The sequence below is a fragment of the Hydra viridissima genome, unplaced genomic scaffold (assembly GCF_058129835.1).
Source record: "Hydra viridissima isolate aposymbiotic clone 2 unplaced genomic scaffold, HvirCarnegie_v1 scaffold_8, whole genome shotgun sequence".
Lineage (NCBI taxonomy): Eukaryota > Metazoa > Cnidaria > Hydrozoa > Anthoathecata > Hydridae > Hydra > Hydra viridissima.
The window spans coordinates 14,091,646-14,111,220 of NW_028324307.1; the positions used below are offsets into that span (position 1 = coordinate 14,091,646).

The following is a 19,575-nucleotide window of genomic DNA, read 5'->3' on the forward strand; positions in this document are numbered from 1 at the left end:
CGTTTCCCTAATGTAACGTACTTAAGAAGTTTTCAACAGAAGATGCTCGCAATCAACAAAATAATTTGCTTGACAACCACAACTGCGGTATTTTCTTTTTGAACACCCAAACAGACTTAATGCATATAATCATGGCCGCCGAGAGGAGGAGGTGGACGGGGAAGATTCCTGGGGCCCCTTGTGTGTACAAACAAAATTTTTTAATTAATTCTCAAAAGATTTAAATAGTTTTGATTTTAAAAGATTTAATTAACTTTTATTTTTAAGTTTCAATGACCAGAGCACACTTCTTTTGATCCTGGGTACATAATTGATCATAATGAGGGCCCCTTAAGAAATCTTCCCCGGGGCCCGAAATTTCGCTTGGCTGCTAAGCATATAATCAATCGGAAATTGATTTACCATTCCAATATCAGTATCCAAAAACGGACTTCTATTGAAATTTACCCTAATTCTCAAAGGATGTTCTTTATTTAAAATTATTTCAAAATTTATTTCATTTGAATATATTTATTGAAAACTTTCATCTGTTCGTACAGATCATGGCGTACTTTATAACAGGCCTATTCAACGTGCGGATGACGTCAAAAACTGGAGGCGAACATTTAGTGTTTCCAAATTTTGATACTTGTGAAGCGTTGGTCTTGCTAAATTATTTAGTTAAAATTTTTAAGTGTAAATTTATAATAATTTTTAAGTGTAAATAATTTTTAAGTGTAAAATTTATAATAAATATGGGTCGTAAATGCTGTGTCAAAAATTGCAACGAAAATTATGATAAAAGTTTCAAAGAAAAAACTTTTGACCTTCCTCGAACAACCAGAGAGAAAAAAAAGTAGTTAGCTTATACCAAGAGACACTATTGTTTGAGAGGCACCGGCCTGTTGGATACGTTTCAAAAAAAGATTTTGGCAAAGTAAAGCCTAGTGATCCTTCATCTGTTTACGTGTGTAAAACCAAGTTTAATTCTTATCCATCTGCTTGTCCCAGAACTTTTTCAAGAACTCATTTATAATCCGGTCAAAATAAACAAAAAAAATAGTGGTAGATTTGCAATAATTTGCATAGAGCTGAAAATTTGTACATACCTAGAGCACACTATTACAAATAAAGTATTAAAAGTCCCCATCGACCCCATATCTGCAAAAAAAGTTATTCAAGGTTTAAGTATAAAAAAAGTTGTTTTTTTTTTAAAAAAAAAAAAGGAAAGTTTTAATCATAAAAATAGATCAAACAAAAGTGAACAGCATTTAAACGCATTTTTGAAAAAACTGTTTCGTCGGCTTTTCTCTGAACTTGTATAAGAACAATGAAAAATACTTTTTTCAAATGATTTTTTCATCTGATTTTTCTCCTCTGACTTTACAAAATTCTTCGAACAAAGTTACGAACGATGAAATACTTTTAGCTTTGAACGTTCCATTGCAGTTAAGAGTATCGAGCAGTATTTTTTATTACGATTGGAACCGTTTAATACTTTTATTAAAATGTCATTAAACTATGTTTTATATGTAGTAAACTTTTAATAGCAAGTGAAACTGTTGTTGTTGATCGTGGAATGAAGACTTTGGTTGATACAAGTGTTAAAAGAATTGACGGGTTTTATGAATACCTGAAAGATCTGAAGTCTGTGACGATTCATGTGGTGTGCCGTTAAGAGTATACTCGGAAGAGAACTATTGTTGCATTTAAAAGACAGCAAGTATAGATCAAGTCAGCACATCTGAAAATAGTCCACCTCGTACCAGAGCGCGCATAAGTGAATCACTTTTTTGTTTAAAAAATGGTACTTATTTTGCGGCGTTGAAGCAAACGAGGAGGCCGAGAAGAAGAAAGCGAACAAAGTTAGGCGTAAAATTTATAAAGTTGCGACTCTTGAATATAAAAAATCAATTCTGAAGGTAGCATGCAGTCGTTCTGACGAGGAAGAAAAAAGGTTACTGCACGCATTGAATATGAATTTGATTAAGTTGCTGTTGAGGCTAAATATCATAATACCTGTTATAACTCTTTCTTGAGACCAACCAATGGGTGTAAAATCGGTCGTCCTCAAGATGAATCTACAAATGTTGCGATGGACAAAATATTTAAATACATTGAAAATAGCGATGACTGCTAGTTTTCATTAGAACAACTAAAAAATATTTTCAAAAATCCACATTTAGATAACAGAACAATTAAGATACGATTAAAGTTGAGGTTTGGTAATAAAATAATTATCACTGAAAAACCGGGAAAGTTAACGTTTATCTGTTTTTTGACAATTATAACGATATTCTTAACCAAGCTTGGTATGAGAAGAAAAGACAAAATAAAGAAGAAGAAAGATTTCGAATTTTAAAAACTGCGGCAGCAATCATTCGAGAGGACAATCAATCATTGGTATTTGATAATACCAATTATCCCTCGCCTAGTCAAATGTTTGAAGATATTAACACCGATATTCCAGAGTCATTGACTTATTTTTTAGAGCAAGTTATTTTGAAAAATAAACGATCTAAATTAGAACATTTAAAAATAGTTTGTGCAAGTATCAGCCACAGCATTATGTCTGTTGTTAGGCCTAGGTCTTTTAAATCAAAATTGCAATTGGGTCTCTCAGTATTTTTTTATCGACGGTTTGGTTCCAAACTTCTAATACAAATCTTTTCGTCTTTTGGTTTATTCGCATCCTACAATGACACTTTGATGTATGAGGATTATGATAAACCTCCAACATCTGCTTCTTTAAGTCAACACTTGTATCGAGTATATTATCAAGTTCAAGTAGGGCTAGGCAATCAACTGGACCCATCTGACTGGGGTTGGAAATTAGTAGATAATACATTAGAGCCAATTGACACCTAACTTCCACCAGCTCCGGAAAGACTTCTCAACACCATCTTCTGCAATTGCAAAAAGAATTCTAGTGCAAAATGTAGCTGTAAAAAAGTCGGGTTATTATGCTCATCGGTGTATACTAATTACCGAGGCCAGTCTTGCTCCAATGTTGAATCAAATTCAATAAATGATGATTTTGATGATATCAATGAGGAGACAATTGATGCATCTTTTTCACATATCCAAAAAAGAAGATGACTACGAATATCCTAAAGGTATGTACCAATATTCAGCTTTATGCGAGTTATTGTAAATTGAAATGTTTATTTTGACCGGATTATTATTAACTAGAAGTTTTTAACCTGATGAGTTTACTGAGTTCAATTTTGAAGATGTTATAAAATCGTTTGATGATCTGAAAACAAACATAGAAAACTACAACTCTAATGGAATTGATTTACTATTTCATACTAAAACAGAGAATCAAGTATTGATTCAATCAGTTCTTTCATAACATTGGTGTGTCATTATTTGTTCTGAAAGTAGATAATAATTTTCATTATGAATTATTTCATTGTGGAGTTAATTGTATAATAAAAACTCTCTCAAAAAACAGAAATACCATATTGAATAATGGTCCCATATTGTAGAAACTGTTCGATTTTTAAATACTTATGAGATAAGTAGTAAAAAAAATTTTATTCAACAGCAACTTTTTTCAAAACATGTTGTCAATAAAAGGTATTCTGTTTAAACAATGGTAAGAGTATTTGAGTACTTAGCAATGTCACATGCTACATATAATCATCTCAGAGAAGACTTTAAACTTCCTAGCATTACAAAATTAACAAGACTAATATCAAAAGTGAAGTCTATGCATGAGGATATTTATCTTCAAAAGGTTTTTTCAAATTTAACAGATATTAGACATAAAAATTATATTCTTTTATTAGATGAAGCTTATGTTAAGACTATGTTGCAGTACCATGGGAGAACAGTTTTTGGAATAGCAGTTAAAAATCCAAGTGTTCTTGCTAATACTGTTTTAAGTTTTATGACAGTAATTTTATTTGGTAGACCCAAATTTTTATGTAAAGTACTTCCTGTGTGAAGTCGATTCAAATTAAAAAATGTTTGATATTTGATAACTTGCAAGAATTAGAAAAAATATTATCTATAGATGTCAAAATGATTCTGATTTACACAGCCGGATATATTGTCAGAAATGATAAAGATTCAGATGACTTGTATTTTTATTATAAGAAAGTCAGAGATTTTAATGAGAAATTAATTGTGGGGGATTAACAGTGTCTGGTGATTTGGTATGTCAATGGATAATATATTGCTATATAAAGTTTCGTGAAGTAGCTGATAATACATGCAATTTTTCTTTGTGCAATCTAATGATGCTTATTTCTGAATCATACTAACTAAATATGAACAGAAACCATGGGGTTATTCTTTCAAATATATTCTTTAAAAACTATTGTAATTTGTATTTTTCAAAACAAAAAATTTCGAAACTCAGTATTTAATAACTCAGGCCAAAAAAGAGAAAAGATTTTTTTACTGGTGCCTGAAATATGTAAATTGATAATTATATTAGCATTATGCAGTGAAATACTATATATATATATGTATATATATATATATATATATATATATATATATATATATATATATATATATATATATATATATATATATATATATACATATATATATTACTGCATATATTGTACTTTACTACATACTGTTGATAAAAATTATATATTGTATTTTATTGTGTATTGTTGATTTAAAAAAAAAAAAAAAGGACAATGTGTTTATTTTTTTCTGTTCAAAAGAACTCGCCTCCAATTTATGACGTCATCGGCACGGTGAATAGGCCTGTTATAAAGTACACCATGGTACAGATGCATCTACCAATGGGTAAATGATTCAATTAGCTACCAATAACAATTTTTAGAACGATAGTAAAAACACTTATTTGTGTTCATTAGCTATGGTTATTTAGGAAAAAATAAAAACAAGCTTAAAATAAAATTTTAAAAAAAAAAGAGGTATTACAGGTTTTTCAAGAATGAAATGTTAAGGTTAAACTTTATTTTGGGAAATAATCTTGATTGTTTTTTTCTTTAGTTCAATTACTATGTTATCTTAACTGAAACACAACTAAATGAATAAACAAATAAATACTAAAAATGTGAAAATACAAGATGATTACAGGCATAGTATATACTACAGATTTACAAGAAGAAACTAAACAATAATAAATAAAACTATGTATCAATTGCTTGCGTTCTCTTTTTGCTGGCATTTATTTAATCCAATATTTGCAATCTGATCGTTTATTTGAGCTTTTGTTGAAGATTCTCTATGCTTTTTACAAATGAAAATTTTGAAATAAATTTTATTTTATTTTATAATTTGATTACTTTTTAACACTTAATGCATAGCAGAGGCTCGGTGAAGACATATGAAAAAAAATCTTCATGCTTCTTATTAACAATATACTTATATTGTTTGTCAAAATATACGCAGTGCAAGCAGTTTATTGAAATTGATTTTCCACAGCTAACTTGATTTTAAAATATTATACTATATTGCTCAGAGTGAGTAACTATCAGATTCAAAATAACATCTTAATTGTAATTTCCTTGCATCTAAAGTAAAATACTAGACATATTACTCACATTTATTATAAAAAATCTAAACATAGCTATAAATTTGGATTCAACTAAAGGAATATAAAATAGTAGCACAACTCTTTAAAATTTAAAATGAAATTAAAAAAAGAAAAATTGTAATAATCAATACCCAAACACAAATGTCACATCATTGTTTGAACATTTCAAATAATTGGATACAAACTTTTATTGTGGAAATTCAAAAAGTTAAAATTTGAACAAATTTAATGATATCGAGCTAAGTAGTTATAATTTATCTGAAAACTATTAGATTCAGAAATAGTTGTAACAAAATAATTTAAGAATAAAAAATTGTTCAATATCATAATAAAACATTCTATAACATAAAAAAAGTCTTTTCTATAATTTATAAAACAGGTTTTGACAACAATAAAAAATCAAATCAAACCTTTATAATCGACATTTTACAACCTTTTATTAAATTTTTTATCAGCAATTCAAAGTTTTTACTACTTGTACGCTGTTTATTTAAAAATATTTTTTCAAAATTCTTTAATTGTCTTTTAAAAGACAATACAAACCTTTAAACTTGTGTAATTAAACTAAACTTATAAGTTTAGTTCGAAGGTAAATCACCTTTGTAATTACATTTAAACAAATATATTTCCTATCTTCTCTTACGCTATCTTTAAGTAGAAAAAAAACAAAGACTTACGGTAGGTTTTTTTATAGTTAGCAGAACTACGTTAACATTTCTTTGTTTTTTTACGTTGTCTTTTCGTTAACTCAACGTTTTCTTTGTTTTTTTTAATGTTGTGTTAACGTTAGCTCAACGTTAGAATATTGCGTTAAAAAGATTACGTTTATACAAAGTTCGATTAACGTTAAGTAAAGTAAATCGTAATTTTAACATAAATACAACGTAAATACTACGTTGTGTGCCGGCTGGGACGTTGTGTGCCGGCTGGGCTGGTGATTCTATATCTAACTTATAGTCGTCCGGATTATCTAAATGGCAAAGTAAACCAACAATATTACAATTTTTTCTTTTATTTATTCTCTCAGAGACAACAGTAAATAATTTTTAACCTTTATTAGTATTTTGCTCTTTAAGATTACCCAGTGGGCACGGCGATATTGGTTTAACGTTTAGGCGACGTCGAGTGCGACATCGCATTAACGTTGGAAATGGAAAGTTAGATCGACGTTAATCGCGATGCCATCGCGATGTCATCGCGATGTAATCGCGATGTTTTACGTCGTTTTTACGTTTATTTAACATTGCAACTCGATGTTAATTTTCTACGTCATTCTCACGTTGGTGCGATGTTGACTTTACGTTGGCGACGTCGCTAACCTAAAACTAACATCGAACCGACGTGAGAATGACGTCGATGCCCACTGGGATAAAAACAAAATAATTTTTTCAGATTTTATCAGATTACAGTCTCTATTTCCCAATGCTATAACACATAGCTCTACAATATGAAGGGCCTGAACAATATCACCCAGCAAGCACGCATATGTTGAACCAACGTCGGGCCAACGTCAAAAAATTGTTTGGCCGATGGTCGGTAACCGACGTTGGCTTAACGTTGATTTGGTAGTCGGCGCGACGTCCAAACCAACCGTTGGGCTAACGTTGGCCTAACGTCGGACTTCGACGTTGGACGAGCGTCGCATTCTGACGTTGGCCCAACGTAATATTTTAATAACTATTATTAACAAAATATTACGTTTAATATTACTATTAGTAGTTTTAATTTGTTGCTAAGAAACAAAAGTAAACATTGATGCTGATTAATGAACCAACTTTAATTTAATAATTACATAGAGAAAATCAAAAATTGTTGTAATAATCATTATAATTAAGTTAAAATAGTTGTATAAATTATACACATATTTAAACATAATATAAAAATCGTATAAACTATACACATATTTAATCATGCATCTTTATTTCGCTTGAGAGCAACTACAACGTTCAAATGCTCCTCGTTATACAATTTTATTGTCTTTGATAATCTTTAATTTGAAAATCTTTGATTTTGTATCTTTCATTTATGAGCTTTAGGCATTGCCATAACGACTGTTAAAATTATAAGTATTATATTATGTATATTTGTGTGAGTGTAAAATGCGTATAAATAAAAACATAGTAATTTTTTTTATGTATTACCTGCACAAATATGGTGAAAAAATATTAGGTTCATTTGTTGATATTGCACACATTTTTTTAAGTCATGGTCTAAACAGAAAATTTTCAAATAATAGTATCAGTATTTCACTGCAATAATAAGAGACAACAAGCTTCAAAACTCTACTATAAAAATACTAAAAGAATTCCAATTACCTTTAAAATGCCACAAATATATATAATTAATACACTCCCAAATAATTGTTATCATCTCCCTCTTTAACAGCTGCCAAATGAATTAAAAAAAAAACACCCCTTTGTACATAACTGGAAAAAAAAAGAACAGTTTAAACAAAAGCTTCATTCAGTAAATAATTATAAATGTCAATAAATAAAAATGAAACAATAAATGATAAAAACATACAATACAAAAACTATACAGAAACAAGAAGTTATATAATATATTATAACTTTAGGACATTTTAACAACATACAATTATAATGCAGATAAGAATTATAATACAGGAATGAGATTCACGTATATTTACAACCAATATCTTATCTTCGTAAAACACATGCATTTACTAACATCTTTGTAAAACAAAACCATCTACTAAAATTATGTTATCTTTGTTAAGCTCATGGATTTGCTAATAAATAAATATTTAACTTTAATGCTGATCAAAGAAGCATCTTTTACTTTGTAACACAGAAAAAAATCAAAATTTGTTGCAACAATAATTATAATTATATTAAAATATTTGTACAAATTATACACATATTCAAACATTATAATGTTCTTTCTAACTGCTTAGCATTCTTACAAATCTTGCATATTGATTTTACTTGAGAGGAACTCTAACGTTTGAATGCTCCTCATTATACAACTTTATATAAACATTTGAACTTGCATCTTTCATTTGCTGAGCTTTAGACATAACTACTGTTAAAATTATAGGTAATAGGTTATATATATTTGTGTTAGTAGATAACAGTAACGTAATTTGCATATTTTAATACTTAATAAATAGTCTATATCAAAACAAAAATCTATATTTGAAGTAAAAAAATAGTTAATGACATGCAAAAAATGTTTAGTTTTTATAAATAAAATGCATATAAAACATAATAAAATAATTTTTTCGATCTACTTGTATAAACATGGCAAAAAAAAGTGATTTAAAAAATACTAATCATTACATTTGTTGGCATTGCATTCATTTTGTAGAATAACACAAATGCATATAATAAAATGCAACACTTAATTGGTAATACTTATTAAGTATCACCTAGTAATGAACTACTAAAGACTTAAGTGGTAAATAACTATTTAGACTGCTTAGTTATGAACTACTAAAGTCTTTAGAAATTAATAACTCTTTAATGATACTGACTGTATCATATTTTATGATAAAGACTGTCTAATACAGTGTTAGACATGCAGTAGTTGTCTAAATATTATAGACAGTATCATGCTTTTTGTATGTACTACATACATTAAGTTTATGTACTACATTCACTATTATTTATAATGTGTGTACTGCATGCATTAGTACTGTATGTGGTACATGCATTATTAATTAGATGTTATTTAACTAGATAAATTAACTAGATAAAACTGAGGGATGATACAATTAACTTCATTGTAGTTGATTGTATCATACATCAGTTTTAAAAACCCTACAGTTTGTATCAATAACATTATGACATAATGTTATTGATACAAACTAAATGATTTTTAAAACTAATGCGTGATACGATTAATTTATGTGTATGTACAGCACATACATTATTAATGTATGTAGTACATACAGGAGTAAAACAAGAGTTTATTTAGATTGAATCGTATTTTATGTACGTAAACTAAAACAGTAAAAAGCGCAACTTTTTCATTACGAAATAGAAATTAATAAAAAAGTTCTTTTATTTTCGGATTATTTTTAAACAAAAGAGCTTGCATAATTAAGAATTTCACAAAATTTTAAATTTTGTTTTAATGAAAAGTTATAAATTGAAAATATTTGTAAAATGGAAATAAGTGTCTTTTATTTAAAAAACTGTAAAATGCCAAGACCTCAAGCATCTCGTATTATTGTTCCAGATAATGAGTTAGGTTCATTATCTTTTTAGTATACAATCTTACCATATTAGATCGTTTTTTATCAGATCTAATGGCTAAGGTTAAATGAGGCTGGCCTAGACCGGTGTGCTTGTATTAAACTAATGCTTTTCTTTTTTTTCGCGCCCGCTCTTCAAAAGGGAGGCAAACTCAGGGTCGACGTTCTTCTGGGATTTCCCTAGAGAGGAGTGAGCAGTTTGCAAGGCAGTTGCTGGAGGACTTAAAACACTAAAATACCTTGTCTTTTATCAGATGAAAGTTCGGTCGCAAACAAGGCTTTAATTTTAAATGAATTTCTTAAACTAGTCATATTAACTTACCTAGTTTGAATAAATTAAAAGAAAAAAGAAAAAAAAAAAGATAAAATTTGAGAAAATGGTAATGAAGAACTTTTATCGTAGATGTACTAAAAAAACGTGATTTAAAAACATATTTTAGGTCTTTAGAGTTGTTGCATAATTATTGCATAATTATGCGCTTTTCCATTAAATACGCAAAATTGCGCTTTTCACTGTTTTAGTTTACGTACATAAAATACGATTTAACCATTATAAACATTATAAACATTATAATTATACATAATGACATTATAAACATTATAATTTAATTAAATAAACTCTTGTTTTAAAGAAAAATTGAAAACTGCATTTTAATAGATATAAAAATTAGCATGTTTGTATTTATTTATTTTAAATGATTTGATATTAAATTCGAAATTACTCAATACTCAATTACTACGAAATTATTATAAAATCATGAAATTCAAAGCAATAAAATACTGTAATAAAAAGTTACGCCACAACAGCTTTTAAAAATGGACGACAACGTTTTTAACGCTAACCCCGGTACCACACTGTGCGCATTTAAAAATTGTCGTATTTCGAAGTTGGCCCGACGTTGGTTGAACGTCAGCGCTACGTTAATAAAATTAGCCAACGCTTCCGACGTTAGTCCGACGTCGGCCCAACGTATGTGTGCTAGCTGGGCAGAGATCTGTTTTATTTCTTCTTCTTTTAAAATCAAATCAGTTCTGGATATATCCATAAGAGCGTTTCCAATAGCACTTTTTAATTCCAAGAATCGCTTTAACATACTGATTTGAAAATTTCATCCTGTTTTATAATCAGATAAAGCCTGCCCAGCCAACCAACAAGTACGGGTCCCATAAGGGACCCATACGGGCGTATATAAGGGACCCATACGGGTATCCCTAAGGGATCCCAGCGGGAGTTGTCCCAGGGCCCCATCTGGGAACCATAAGGGTTGCCCGCTGGGATGCCCATAAGGGTCCCATATGTTTACCGTTTTTTTGCCCTTATGGTTCCCATGTAGGCATTTCTGGTATTTCACACGGTTACCTTCTGGGATGCCCGTAGGGATCCTTTAAACATACAATTTTTTCGCCCTTACGATTCCTAATAGGCTATCTGTTATTTCACAAGGTTGACCGTGAAGGTCCCGTAGTTTTCCGATTTTTTTTTCTCTACTTTGTCGCACACGGTTTATATACAATACGTGTTTTAATACATAATTTATAAACAATTCATTTTTAAATTCGCCTGTACGTAATCAATAAAAATTATAAACTCTATACTTTTTATCGTTTAAACGTTAAACGATTTACATGTTAATAATTATTAACATGTAAAATTTACAAATGGATGTAGGTAAAAATTAAAAATAATATTAAAATCATTGATTACGCCATTCAGCTGGATATTTGAAAGAATTTATAAAAAAAGGAATTTTTACATAAAATACTTCCGATTTTGGTGAACTTTTTCTAAACTTAAAAAATAAAGAGTAAACAAAAACAGTTCTTTAAAGACGTTGTTTTTTGTGTCCATCAATCTGAACTGGGAGCCCTCATTGTAGTTTTCGTAATTGTGTATCGGCGACCGTCAGGACCCCGATCTCTTGCGTTAGAAAACCATTTTGATAATTCTGTTTCAATATCTTTATTATTGATTTGATTTGTATTTGGGTTTAGTTTCACAGCATCTATAATCAAATAAAACAACACTGTATTAAAGTAATAAATAATCTTTAACAATTTAATATCTTTTAGTAAGTGATCATATGCAGCATCTCCCTATAGGGACATGCTGCATAATGCATGAACTTATACTACTTACTAAAAAAAACTTGACAAAGCAATAGTGCTTTAAACGATTTCTTTCCCTTCTGCCCTGTCAAATTAAATTAGCGAGCAAGCTGACCATCAAGTAAAACTGGCATCGCTCTCATGACGAAATTACGTAGATCCTCGCCTCCAATGTCTGATATATGTTTTGCCTAAAAGAAATAACATGTAATGAAACATGTAAAAAAAATTGTCATTCTTAATCATGTAAAGTCACGTTTAATCACACTTCCTTTAAACAAGTCACCCTCACTCAAACATAGCAACATCTATAATCGCAAAATTTTGATTTAACGTTAAATTTACACATTTTAAGACACAAGTTAAGTAAAATTTAACAAGATTTAACAATTTAATATCTTGTAGTAAGTGATGCGGCTAAAATAAGTTTAAAATCTTTATCAGTCAGGAAGCAGAATTGTTTCATATGATATAAATACTTCAACATTAGATTTCAACCCATCCTAATGGCTTTTATAATGATATCATGCCATCCAATCTTAAACCCAAACTATTTTACGCAGTTAATTCTTTCTAAACTTGAGTTTTTTTATTTGTAATTATTGAATGTTGAATTTAAAAATCATTTTAAACTTACAAGAATTTTTTTTTTCTCCACACAACACAACTTTTCCTCTAATGTTTCAACTTCTGCTGTAGATGTCAGTGGCAACTTTATATCTTCAGGCAAATCAAATGTTAATTCTTCACTAACTAGCATTTTTTGCTTAATAGAATGCAATAATGATGTATGCACCTTTAGAGTTTTTTTAATCTCCTCGACATTGCTAACCAAAGTTGTTATTAAATTAAATACTGATTGCAGGTTAGCAGTTTGACATAAACTGGAGCCTAAATAAAAAAATTATTACAATCTTACTACAAACCATGCAATAACACGGTTAAAGATTAGAACTTTTACTAATCTTTAACCATTACCTTGAGGTTTAAAAATGTAGCACTCAAAAGCAAACCTTTTTTTTTTTTTAAGTTAAAAAAAATTTTGTATATAGCCCATTCAAGAAATTGCTCAACTTAAAACAAAAAAACTATAAATACATGACAAATACTGATATACAAGTATTAGATTGGAATACTAATATTGGAATACTATTTAACTAAGTAGTTACTATAGGGAATTACCTGCAGTAGTAGAACTTAACATTGACAATGATGTTGCCCTTGCAGCAGTTGAAGCAATAGGAGGTGAAAATTGTTCACTATTCCATATGTTGAAGTCATTAGAATGTTCATCACTAATCAAAATGGTAATAAAAGCTAATTATACATATATTTTTTCTAGTTATCAGTATAGGGGTCAATTATAAAGGATACCACCATTTTTAAGTCGATTTCTGACCCCCTCCTCCAAAAAAAATTTTAAAAAATCTTTGAAGTGACGTCCTTTTCTCACAAGTGACATGAGGTCCTTTTAATATTGACCCTCTCCCTCCCCTTTTTGATAACACTTTTTATGGATGGCCCCATATCACTATTTTATTTTTTCTAAAAACACTTGATAATTTTTTTTAACGCAAGCTACTAAAAATACAGTAATCATTTTGAAGATTGAATACTTTAAGTTTAATTTACAATGTAGCACGCATGACTCCATACTTGCTGTATGCTGTTTTTCCTAATATTTTTAATGAAAATTAATTGATGAAAAGTTCAATTCAAATTTTTACAACTTGTAAATGAATTACTATGCCATTTTTTAAGAACATTATATTAAATTATATATAAATAAATCCTGGTGTGTACACAAATAATGAAACCACTGTAACAACTGATCGCCAACTCTGGATTTGCTGTTTGATGGGAGTTTGCAGGGTTGCTGTGGCTTTTGAATGAGAAGAGCAGAATTTACCAACAACCTCTTTCTTTTAAAATACAAAAATAATCTTTAATAATGTTAGTTCCTACAGGTAACAAATATGAAATAAATTTCCATATAACAAATAACATATAGAGCAATTTTGTAAAAAAAAATTACTTTGGTTCTACATTAAACAATTGATCATTTTCAGATTCCTCATTTTCTGTTTCTTTCTCGTAACTAATCTTTGTTACTCTTCATCAATATAAAAATGACAAAAACAAAAGACTTTTTTAAAAAAAAAATGTAGCGTTTTTTAATATTATTAACTTCAACACAATAAAAGACAATTTTAAAAAAATAAAATAAATTTTTTAAGTAAAATTATTGTGGTTATTTAAAATAAAAAGTTTTCATAATTATAGATAAACAAAAAAGTCATTAAATGCCTACCGCCTTTTTTTGTTTTTCTTGACAGTTCCAGAACTTTCTTCCATCTCCTCAAATGCATTTTCTAAACTGGATGTGTCTTCTGCCATTTTGGCTTTTTGACGAGCATTGTTTAAACTGTCTAAAAATTGGTTTCAAAATAAAAACTGGTAAAAAAAAAGGTCATATACAAATGTACAATAAATGTAGAAAATAAACTATATGCAAAATAAATTTACCAGCTAATCCCAGCACCCTTGCCATGTAAATTGGCCAATTTATCTCTGCATCATGGCTGTTATTTTTAGCTTTAGAAATTGTATTGGGATTCTTAAATGGTGGCCAATAGCACTTAACTGATGTGTGATTTGATATCATTAACTGGACATTACTAGCATCCACTTCCTCAAGCCATTTCAACGGAACATAGTCTGTTTCGCAAGTGTTTTCAAAAGCAACAATTGCAAACATATTTGAACTAAATAAGATTTTTATAAGTTATAACATAAGAAATGTTTTAAAACTTTTAATTATAGTAATTATGAATTTTTTTATTAAATAGAAATAATAGTAGTTTTTAAAAGTTAGCTTTTTATTAATAAATACTTTATATTTTTTTAATAGTTTGAATTATTTGTAAAATAACACGCAGATAACTTGAAAATAGAAAAAGAAAAGTACAATATTCACAAAAACATAAAAATAAAATATGCCATTGAAAATGTAATAATACAACACTATTATTAAATACTATTTATAGTAACTGTTTACATTAATAAATGAGACATTTGTAATTTAAAACCAAGTTTTTTCGGACAAAAATCAGCTTTAGTGGAAGTGCATTTGAGGGATTACAACAAAACCATTTTTATGCGGCAGCAGAAAATATTTCGTTCTTAATTTTCTCAATGAATAAACTTTTACAAGGTATGAAAGTTTTTCAACATAGAAAATTGACAGTAAAGATGAGTCAAGTGGATCTGTAAAAAACGGCTCCTGACGATCAAACTCTACACAAACAACAACAGCATCGGAGTCGTTTAAATCATTTCCAGCAAGAATATTTTTAACTAAACAAACTTTGTTGTCTATTGCAAAGCAGTTGTTTCCATTTTCATTACAAACTATAAACTGAGAACCAAAATATTGTTTAAATTGTGAGAGGTGGCGTAACGGCAATGGAACTGGACCATCGAAATGTTTTTTTTTAAATTTAGCAGTGAAATCAGCATCATTTTTTTCAGAGTATTGTAAGTGGCCCTCTGACAATCTACATACAATTTGTGTAACAGGGGACTGTGGACTACGGATTAACTTCTTAAGTCTTCCTAAATAACTTTCAAAAGGAAACGAAGAAACATTGTCTAGCACTCCGAACCTCCGAACATCATCTGACAAGTGTATCAGTGAATGGACGTTATATACACACTGGTCATTTCCATATAACATGCAAAAATTTGACACAAAGTACTTTAACAGTTGTTCAGAATAATCTACATAGATGTTACATAAGGATGGGCTAATAAGTATTCTAATAGCTACTGACAGACACAGAAAATTAATATACAACTCTTTAGGCAAAATGCCTTTTAAAACAACAACACCAGAATATAATAGAAATTCCCTAGGTTCTGTAGCCTTCCAATGTTTATATTCAGAGAGTGATCTAGGCTTTCGTGCAAACTCTCGAGGAGTATAATATTTAATTGCAACAAGTTTATCAGATATCAAATCTATTGCTGCCCTTGATAATCTACGAACAGACAAGCTGTGTATCCATTGATTTATAATTCTTCGTACAACTCCTAAACAGACCAAATGCATATAACCTAGAGGAAATCCACTAACCAAGCCTATATTTAAATGTAATACAGGAGATATGAACGAGGAACAATGATGAGCAGGGTCTTTTTTATTTCGGAAATCACTATCAGTTCGCAAAACAGCAAATAGATTAGGCATAACAACTTTCCCAAGCCATTCTCCAGTTTGTACACACCTTTCACAGGAATTATAACTGTTGTGAGGTTTAATGCACTTTATAAAAGCTCGCGCTGGTGCATCACAAATAACTGCTTTTAATTTGATAGAGTAATATTTGTTATTTTTTTCAAACCCTGTCTTCTCTAGCATAGTCATTTCCGAAACTAAATCTTCCATATAATCATCAAGGGAAGTTGGTTTGCTTTTACTAAAATAAACGGCAATCGGAAATGGACACCATCCAGTATTTTTAACCAAGCAAAGTATAGGCCACAAACTATTTGTTGAGCTTTTGAAAATTGGCACACCATCTATATTAATATGCAAATCTAATTGATTTATATCATTATTGAGAGGATACCTTTCGGTAAAAATAGACAGCCAATACTGTAGGCTAAAATAAAAATATTCCCCACCAGCAACATTTCGAATGTTTACACTTCTTCGAGTACTAAGCAAAGATCTTGCATCTTTTGGCAAATCAGGATGTAGCTGGTTTAAAAACCCAAGCAAATTGCTACATGCTGTCTGGGAAATGTTAAATTTTACTGCCCAAGAAACTAACTTATCTTTCAAAGTCTCACTTTCATTGAGTTCTTCAGTGAAGTCATTATTCTCCTCATCACTGTCATCATAAATTTGAGTTGCCCATTCTGGAAAGTCATTATATTCTTCAGTATTATATAAATCATCAAGCTGACTATTGGGGTCATTATTATCAAATATTGGCAAATTAATTGGATCTTTTGAACTTGACATTTTTACCATATTTATTGGTAAATTATCATTATTTGCTTGAGAAAAATGTGAGGTTGATACATCCAAGTTAGGTATATTCACACATGCACTACTCAATATTTTTGAAACCGCAACAGCTATCTTTCGGTTTTTTGTACGTTTTGAATAAAAATAACTCATTCCAAATAAATAAGCTATAAAAATATTATACTTTGAATTTAAATTTCTAAATGATAAAAATTACAGTTAATTACACAGAAGGGTAAATCAAACTTTCAAAATTTTTTATTTTTTTATTGTAGCACTATATGTGAATAATAAATTTTATAAGTTATAGGAAATCACTTAAAGCATTTTTTTTTTTAAATTTCTTTTTTTTACCAAGATTGCAATTTTTGAAAAGGTAAAATTGTTTATTTATACATAAAGCAAGGGTGGGTGGTACTTTTTACATTATTGAAATCTGAAACTGTGTAGATTTAAAAAAATATATTTCCATTATATAAATATGTGGAAAAGATATTTTTGTTTCATAATAAATTATGAAACGCGAATCCTTTTTTTATATTAATCTTATAAAATTGTTCAAACATAATAATGAAAATTTAAAAGAGTTATAATACTTTTATTGTCTGATCAATAAATTTCACTAAATGTTAAAAATTCCATAACAAACAATTTAATGTATGATGAAAATGATATTCAAATATAAGTAAAAAATAAAAAAGTATTTTTAATGACTGAAGTTTTTATTTAGTTATACTTACATTTGCATATTATTGCAAAAAAAAATTGTAATATAATCTACATATCGTGTAACACTTTGTTTTATATTCCAATTTTTCTATACAACATCATTTTTATTAAAAAAACGTTTGATGTATAACAAAAAAAACCTTTTTTTATAAATCAACAGAAAATATTTAGTACTTAATCTTCTCAAGGCCATCATTAAGACTTAACAACTTCCAGCCTGGAAGTTGTTTAGCCTCAATGCAATTTAATATTATTATTAACAATTGTTTTACTTTATCCTTTTTTTGAGTTTTTGTTTTGTTTTGCTGGAAGTCTTCCAGCAAAACAAAACAAAAACTTAAATATAATATATAATATTATATTTGATATTAAATATAATATATAATTGATATCATTATTTTCAATTTTCTTTTATACATATTTATTCACATTTACGATACATAAACCGTAAACATTTTTTGCAGAAAATTATTTGCAAATGTAAAAGAAAAGAATTAATGCAATCATGAACAATTCCATAAGCAATTTATGAATATGATAACTTTAAACAAAATACAACAAAAGAAATAAGAAATAACACATATTGCAGAGCGGTAAGCGCCAAATCATTTTAATTTTAAATATTACTTTTTCAAATCTGCCTCAATATCAATTTTTTATTTATTTCCCATACGGGTCCCAGACAGATCCCGCGAAAAAAGCCCCTATGTATCCCATACCAGATTACCGGACAAATCCCATACGGTACCCATATGTTTTGGTTGGCTGGGTGAGGTCTTTTCCTAAATCGGCTTTACAAATGTTTTGAAGAATATCATTTTTAAGTGGTGAATTTCTAAACATCTTGACTTTTTTACGAACCTTTGATATAAGAATACCATAGTCCTCATTAAACTGGGTTCCCTCATCAACAAAACTATTATTTTCTTCATTCCAGCATTCTTCATTGCCATTAACATCATCAGGATCAGATTCAGCTTCTTCATTTTCATCATTGATTAGTTCTTCTTGAGTTGTTTCAATTGCTGAACTTTTTTTCTTATAAAGAATATCACATACTGCAATATAAATCCCATTAATTATAGAGATTTTCGATTTATAGAATGTTGACTCTTTTTAATCGCATTTCACGGTGACTTTATATTTAATCGAATTACGGAGGTTTTGGAATTATGGAGATTTAAATTAGAGAGATTTTACTGTATATTATTTGTTTACATTTCACAGCGGTATGAGGTAAAAGTTTGTTGTCAAAAAACGCCAAATTTTTTTGATTTTTAAAGCGGCTTTAAAAATTAAAACACTTGAAACGATTTTTAAAAGTATTCGATTAATCGTTTGGAAATTAATCGATTAACGATTAATTTCAAAAAGTTTTTTTAATCGATTAATTGTTAATCGGTTACCACCCCTACGCTTATGCAAGATGTTGATTAAATAATAAAATGCAATCGGTGAAAAAAAAAAGCTGTTTAAAGTTTAGAGGATTGATGAAAGGTTTTAATCACTATTATTGCAAATTAATAAACTATAAAAATAAATAAGTTACTTTTTTTATATTAATATACATAAATACATTCTATAAAGGAAGGTAAGTGTCGTCCACGGTTATTATTAATCATGATAATGCCCACCTAGCTGATCCAAGAACGCCTCTTATTTGGGGTGATGCGAAGTGTGCATCACAGCGTACATATCAAATTACCCTGTGATGCAAGTTTTGAAACAATTTTTATGGCGGTTTTAGAAACTGATTACTGTGATATTCGGTCACTATTTTCAAAATAATGGTTACATGAGTGTTCTACTTTGCAATACCAACAGTTTTTATTATAATTGTTTATTTGCTACTTGTACCGTTTTCATTTTATAGACCAAAATATTGATTTACTACTTAAAGCGTAGTTTAAACTTGGCTTATGCATATCGTGAAAATCTCAGTATTTCTTATGGTATAAACAAGTACCAAAATGCATAAAA

General features: G+C 29.0%; 2 protein-coding genes, 1 long non-coding RNA gene and 1 pseudogene across 5 annotated transcripts in view; 2 read left to right on the forward strand and 2 right to left on the reverse strand.

The window, feature by feature from the left end:
• LOC149885242 (uncharacterized) overlaps nucleotides 1-19,575 on the forward strand; it is a 47,709-nt gene that overhangs the window by 25,221 nt on the left and 2,913 nt on the right. The window lies entirely within an intron of this gene.
• LOC149885243 (uncharacterized) lies at nucleotides 1,490-2,242 on the forward strand (annotated as a pseudogene).
• Nucleotides 6,415-7,897, reverse strand: LOC149885244 (uncharacterized). 2 transcript variants are annotated; one of them, XR_016454679.1, is made up of 3 exons: nucleotides 7,825-7,897; nucleotides 7,651-7,719; nucleotides 6,415-6,479 (listed from the first exon to the last, which is right to left on the reverse strand). It is a non-coding gene; the product is annotated as an uncharacterized LOC149885244 (long non-coding RNA). The 2 variants fall into 2 exon arrangements; XR_016454678.1 differs by lacking the exon at nucleotides 6,415-6,479 and adding an exon at nucleotides 7,428-7,560.
• On the reverse strand, nucleotides 11,495-18,741 carry LOC149885245 (uncharacterized). 2 transcript variants are annotated; one of them, XM_090095828.1, is made up of 9 exons: nucleotides 18,457-18,741; nucleotides 14,358-14,596; nucleotides 14,143-14,260; nucleotides 13,867-13,944; nucleotides 13,652-13,753; nucleotides 13,014-13,126; nucleotides 12,469-12,722; nucleotides 11,863-12,022; nucleotides 11,495-11,728 (listed from the first exon to the last, which is right to left on the reverse strand). In XM_090095828.1, the coding sequence occupies exons 1-8, from the start codon at nucleotides 18,588-18,590 to the stop codon at nucleotides 11,930-11,932; spliced, it is 1,131 nt and encodes a 376-aa protein (XP_089951954.1). In that variant the 5' UTR covers nucleotides 18,591-18,741; the 3' UTR covers nucleotides 11,495-11,728; nucleotides 11,863-11,929. The 2 variants fall into 2 exon arrangements, with proteins under 2 accessions (XP_089951954.1, XP_089951953.1); XM_090095827.1 differs by lacking the exons at nucleotides 11,495-11,728; nucleotides 11,863-12,022; nucleotides 12,469-12,722; nucleotides 13,014-13,126; nucleotides 18,457-18,741 and adding an exon at nucleotides 14,890-17,231 and having other exon boundaries at nucleotides 13,366-13,753.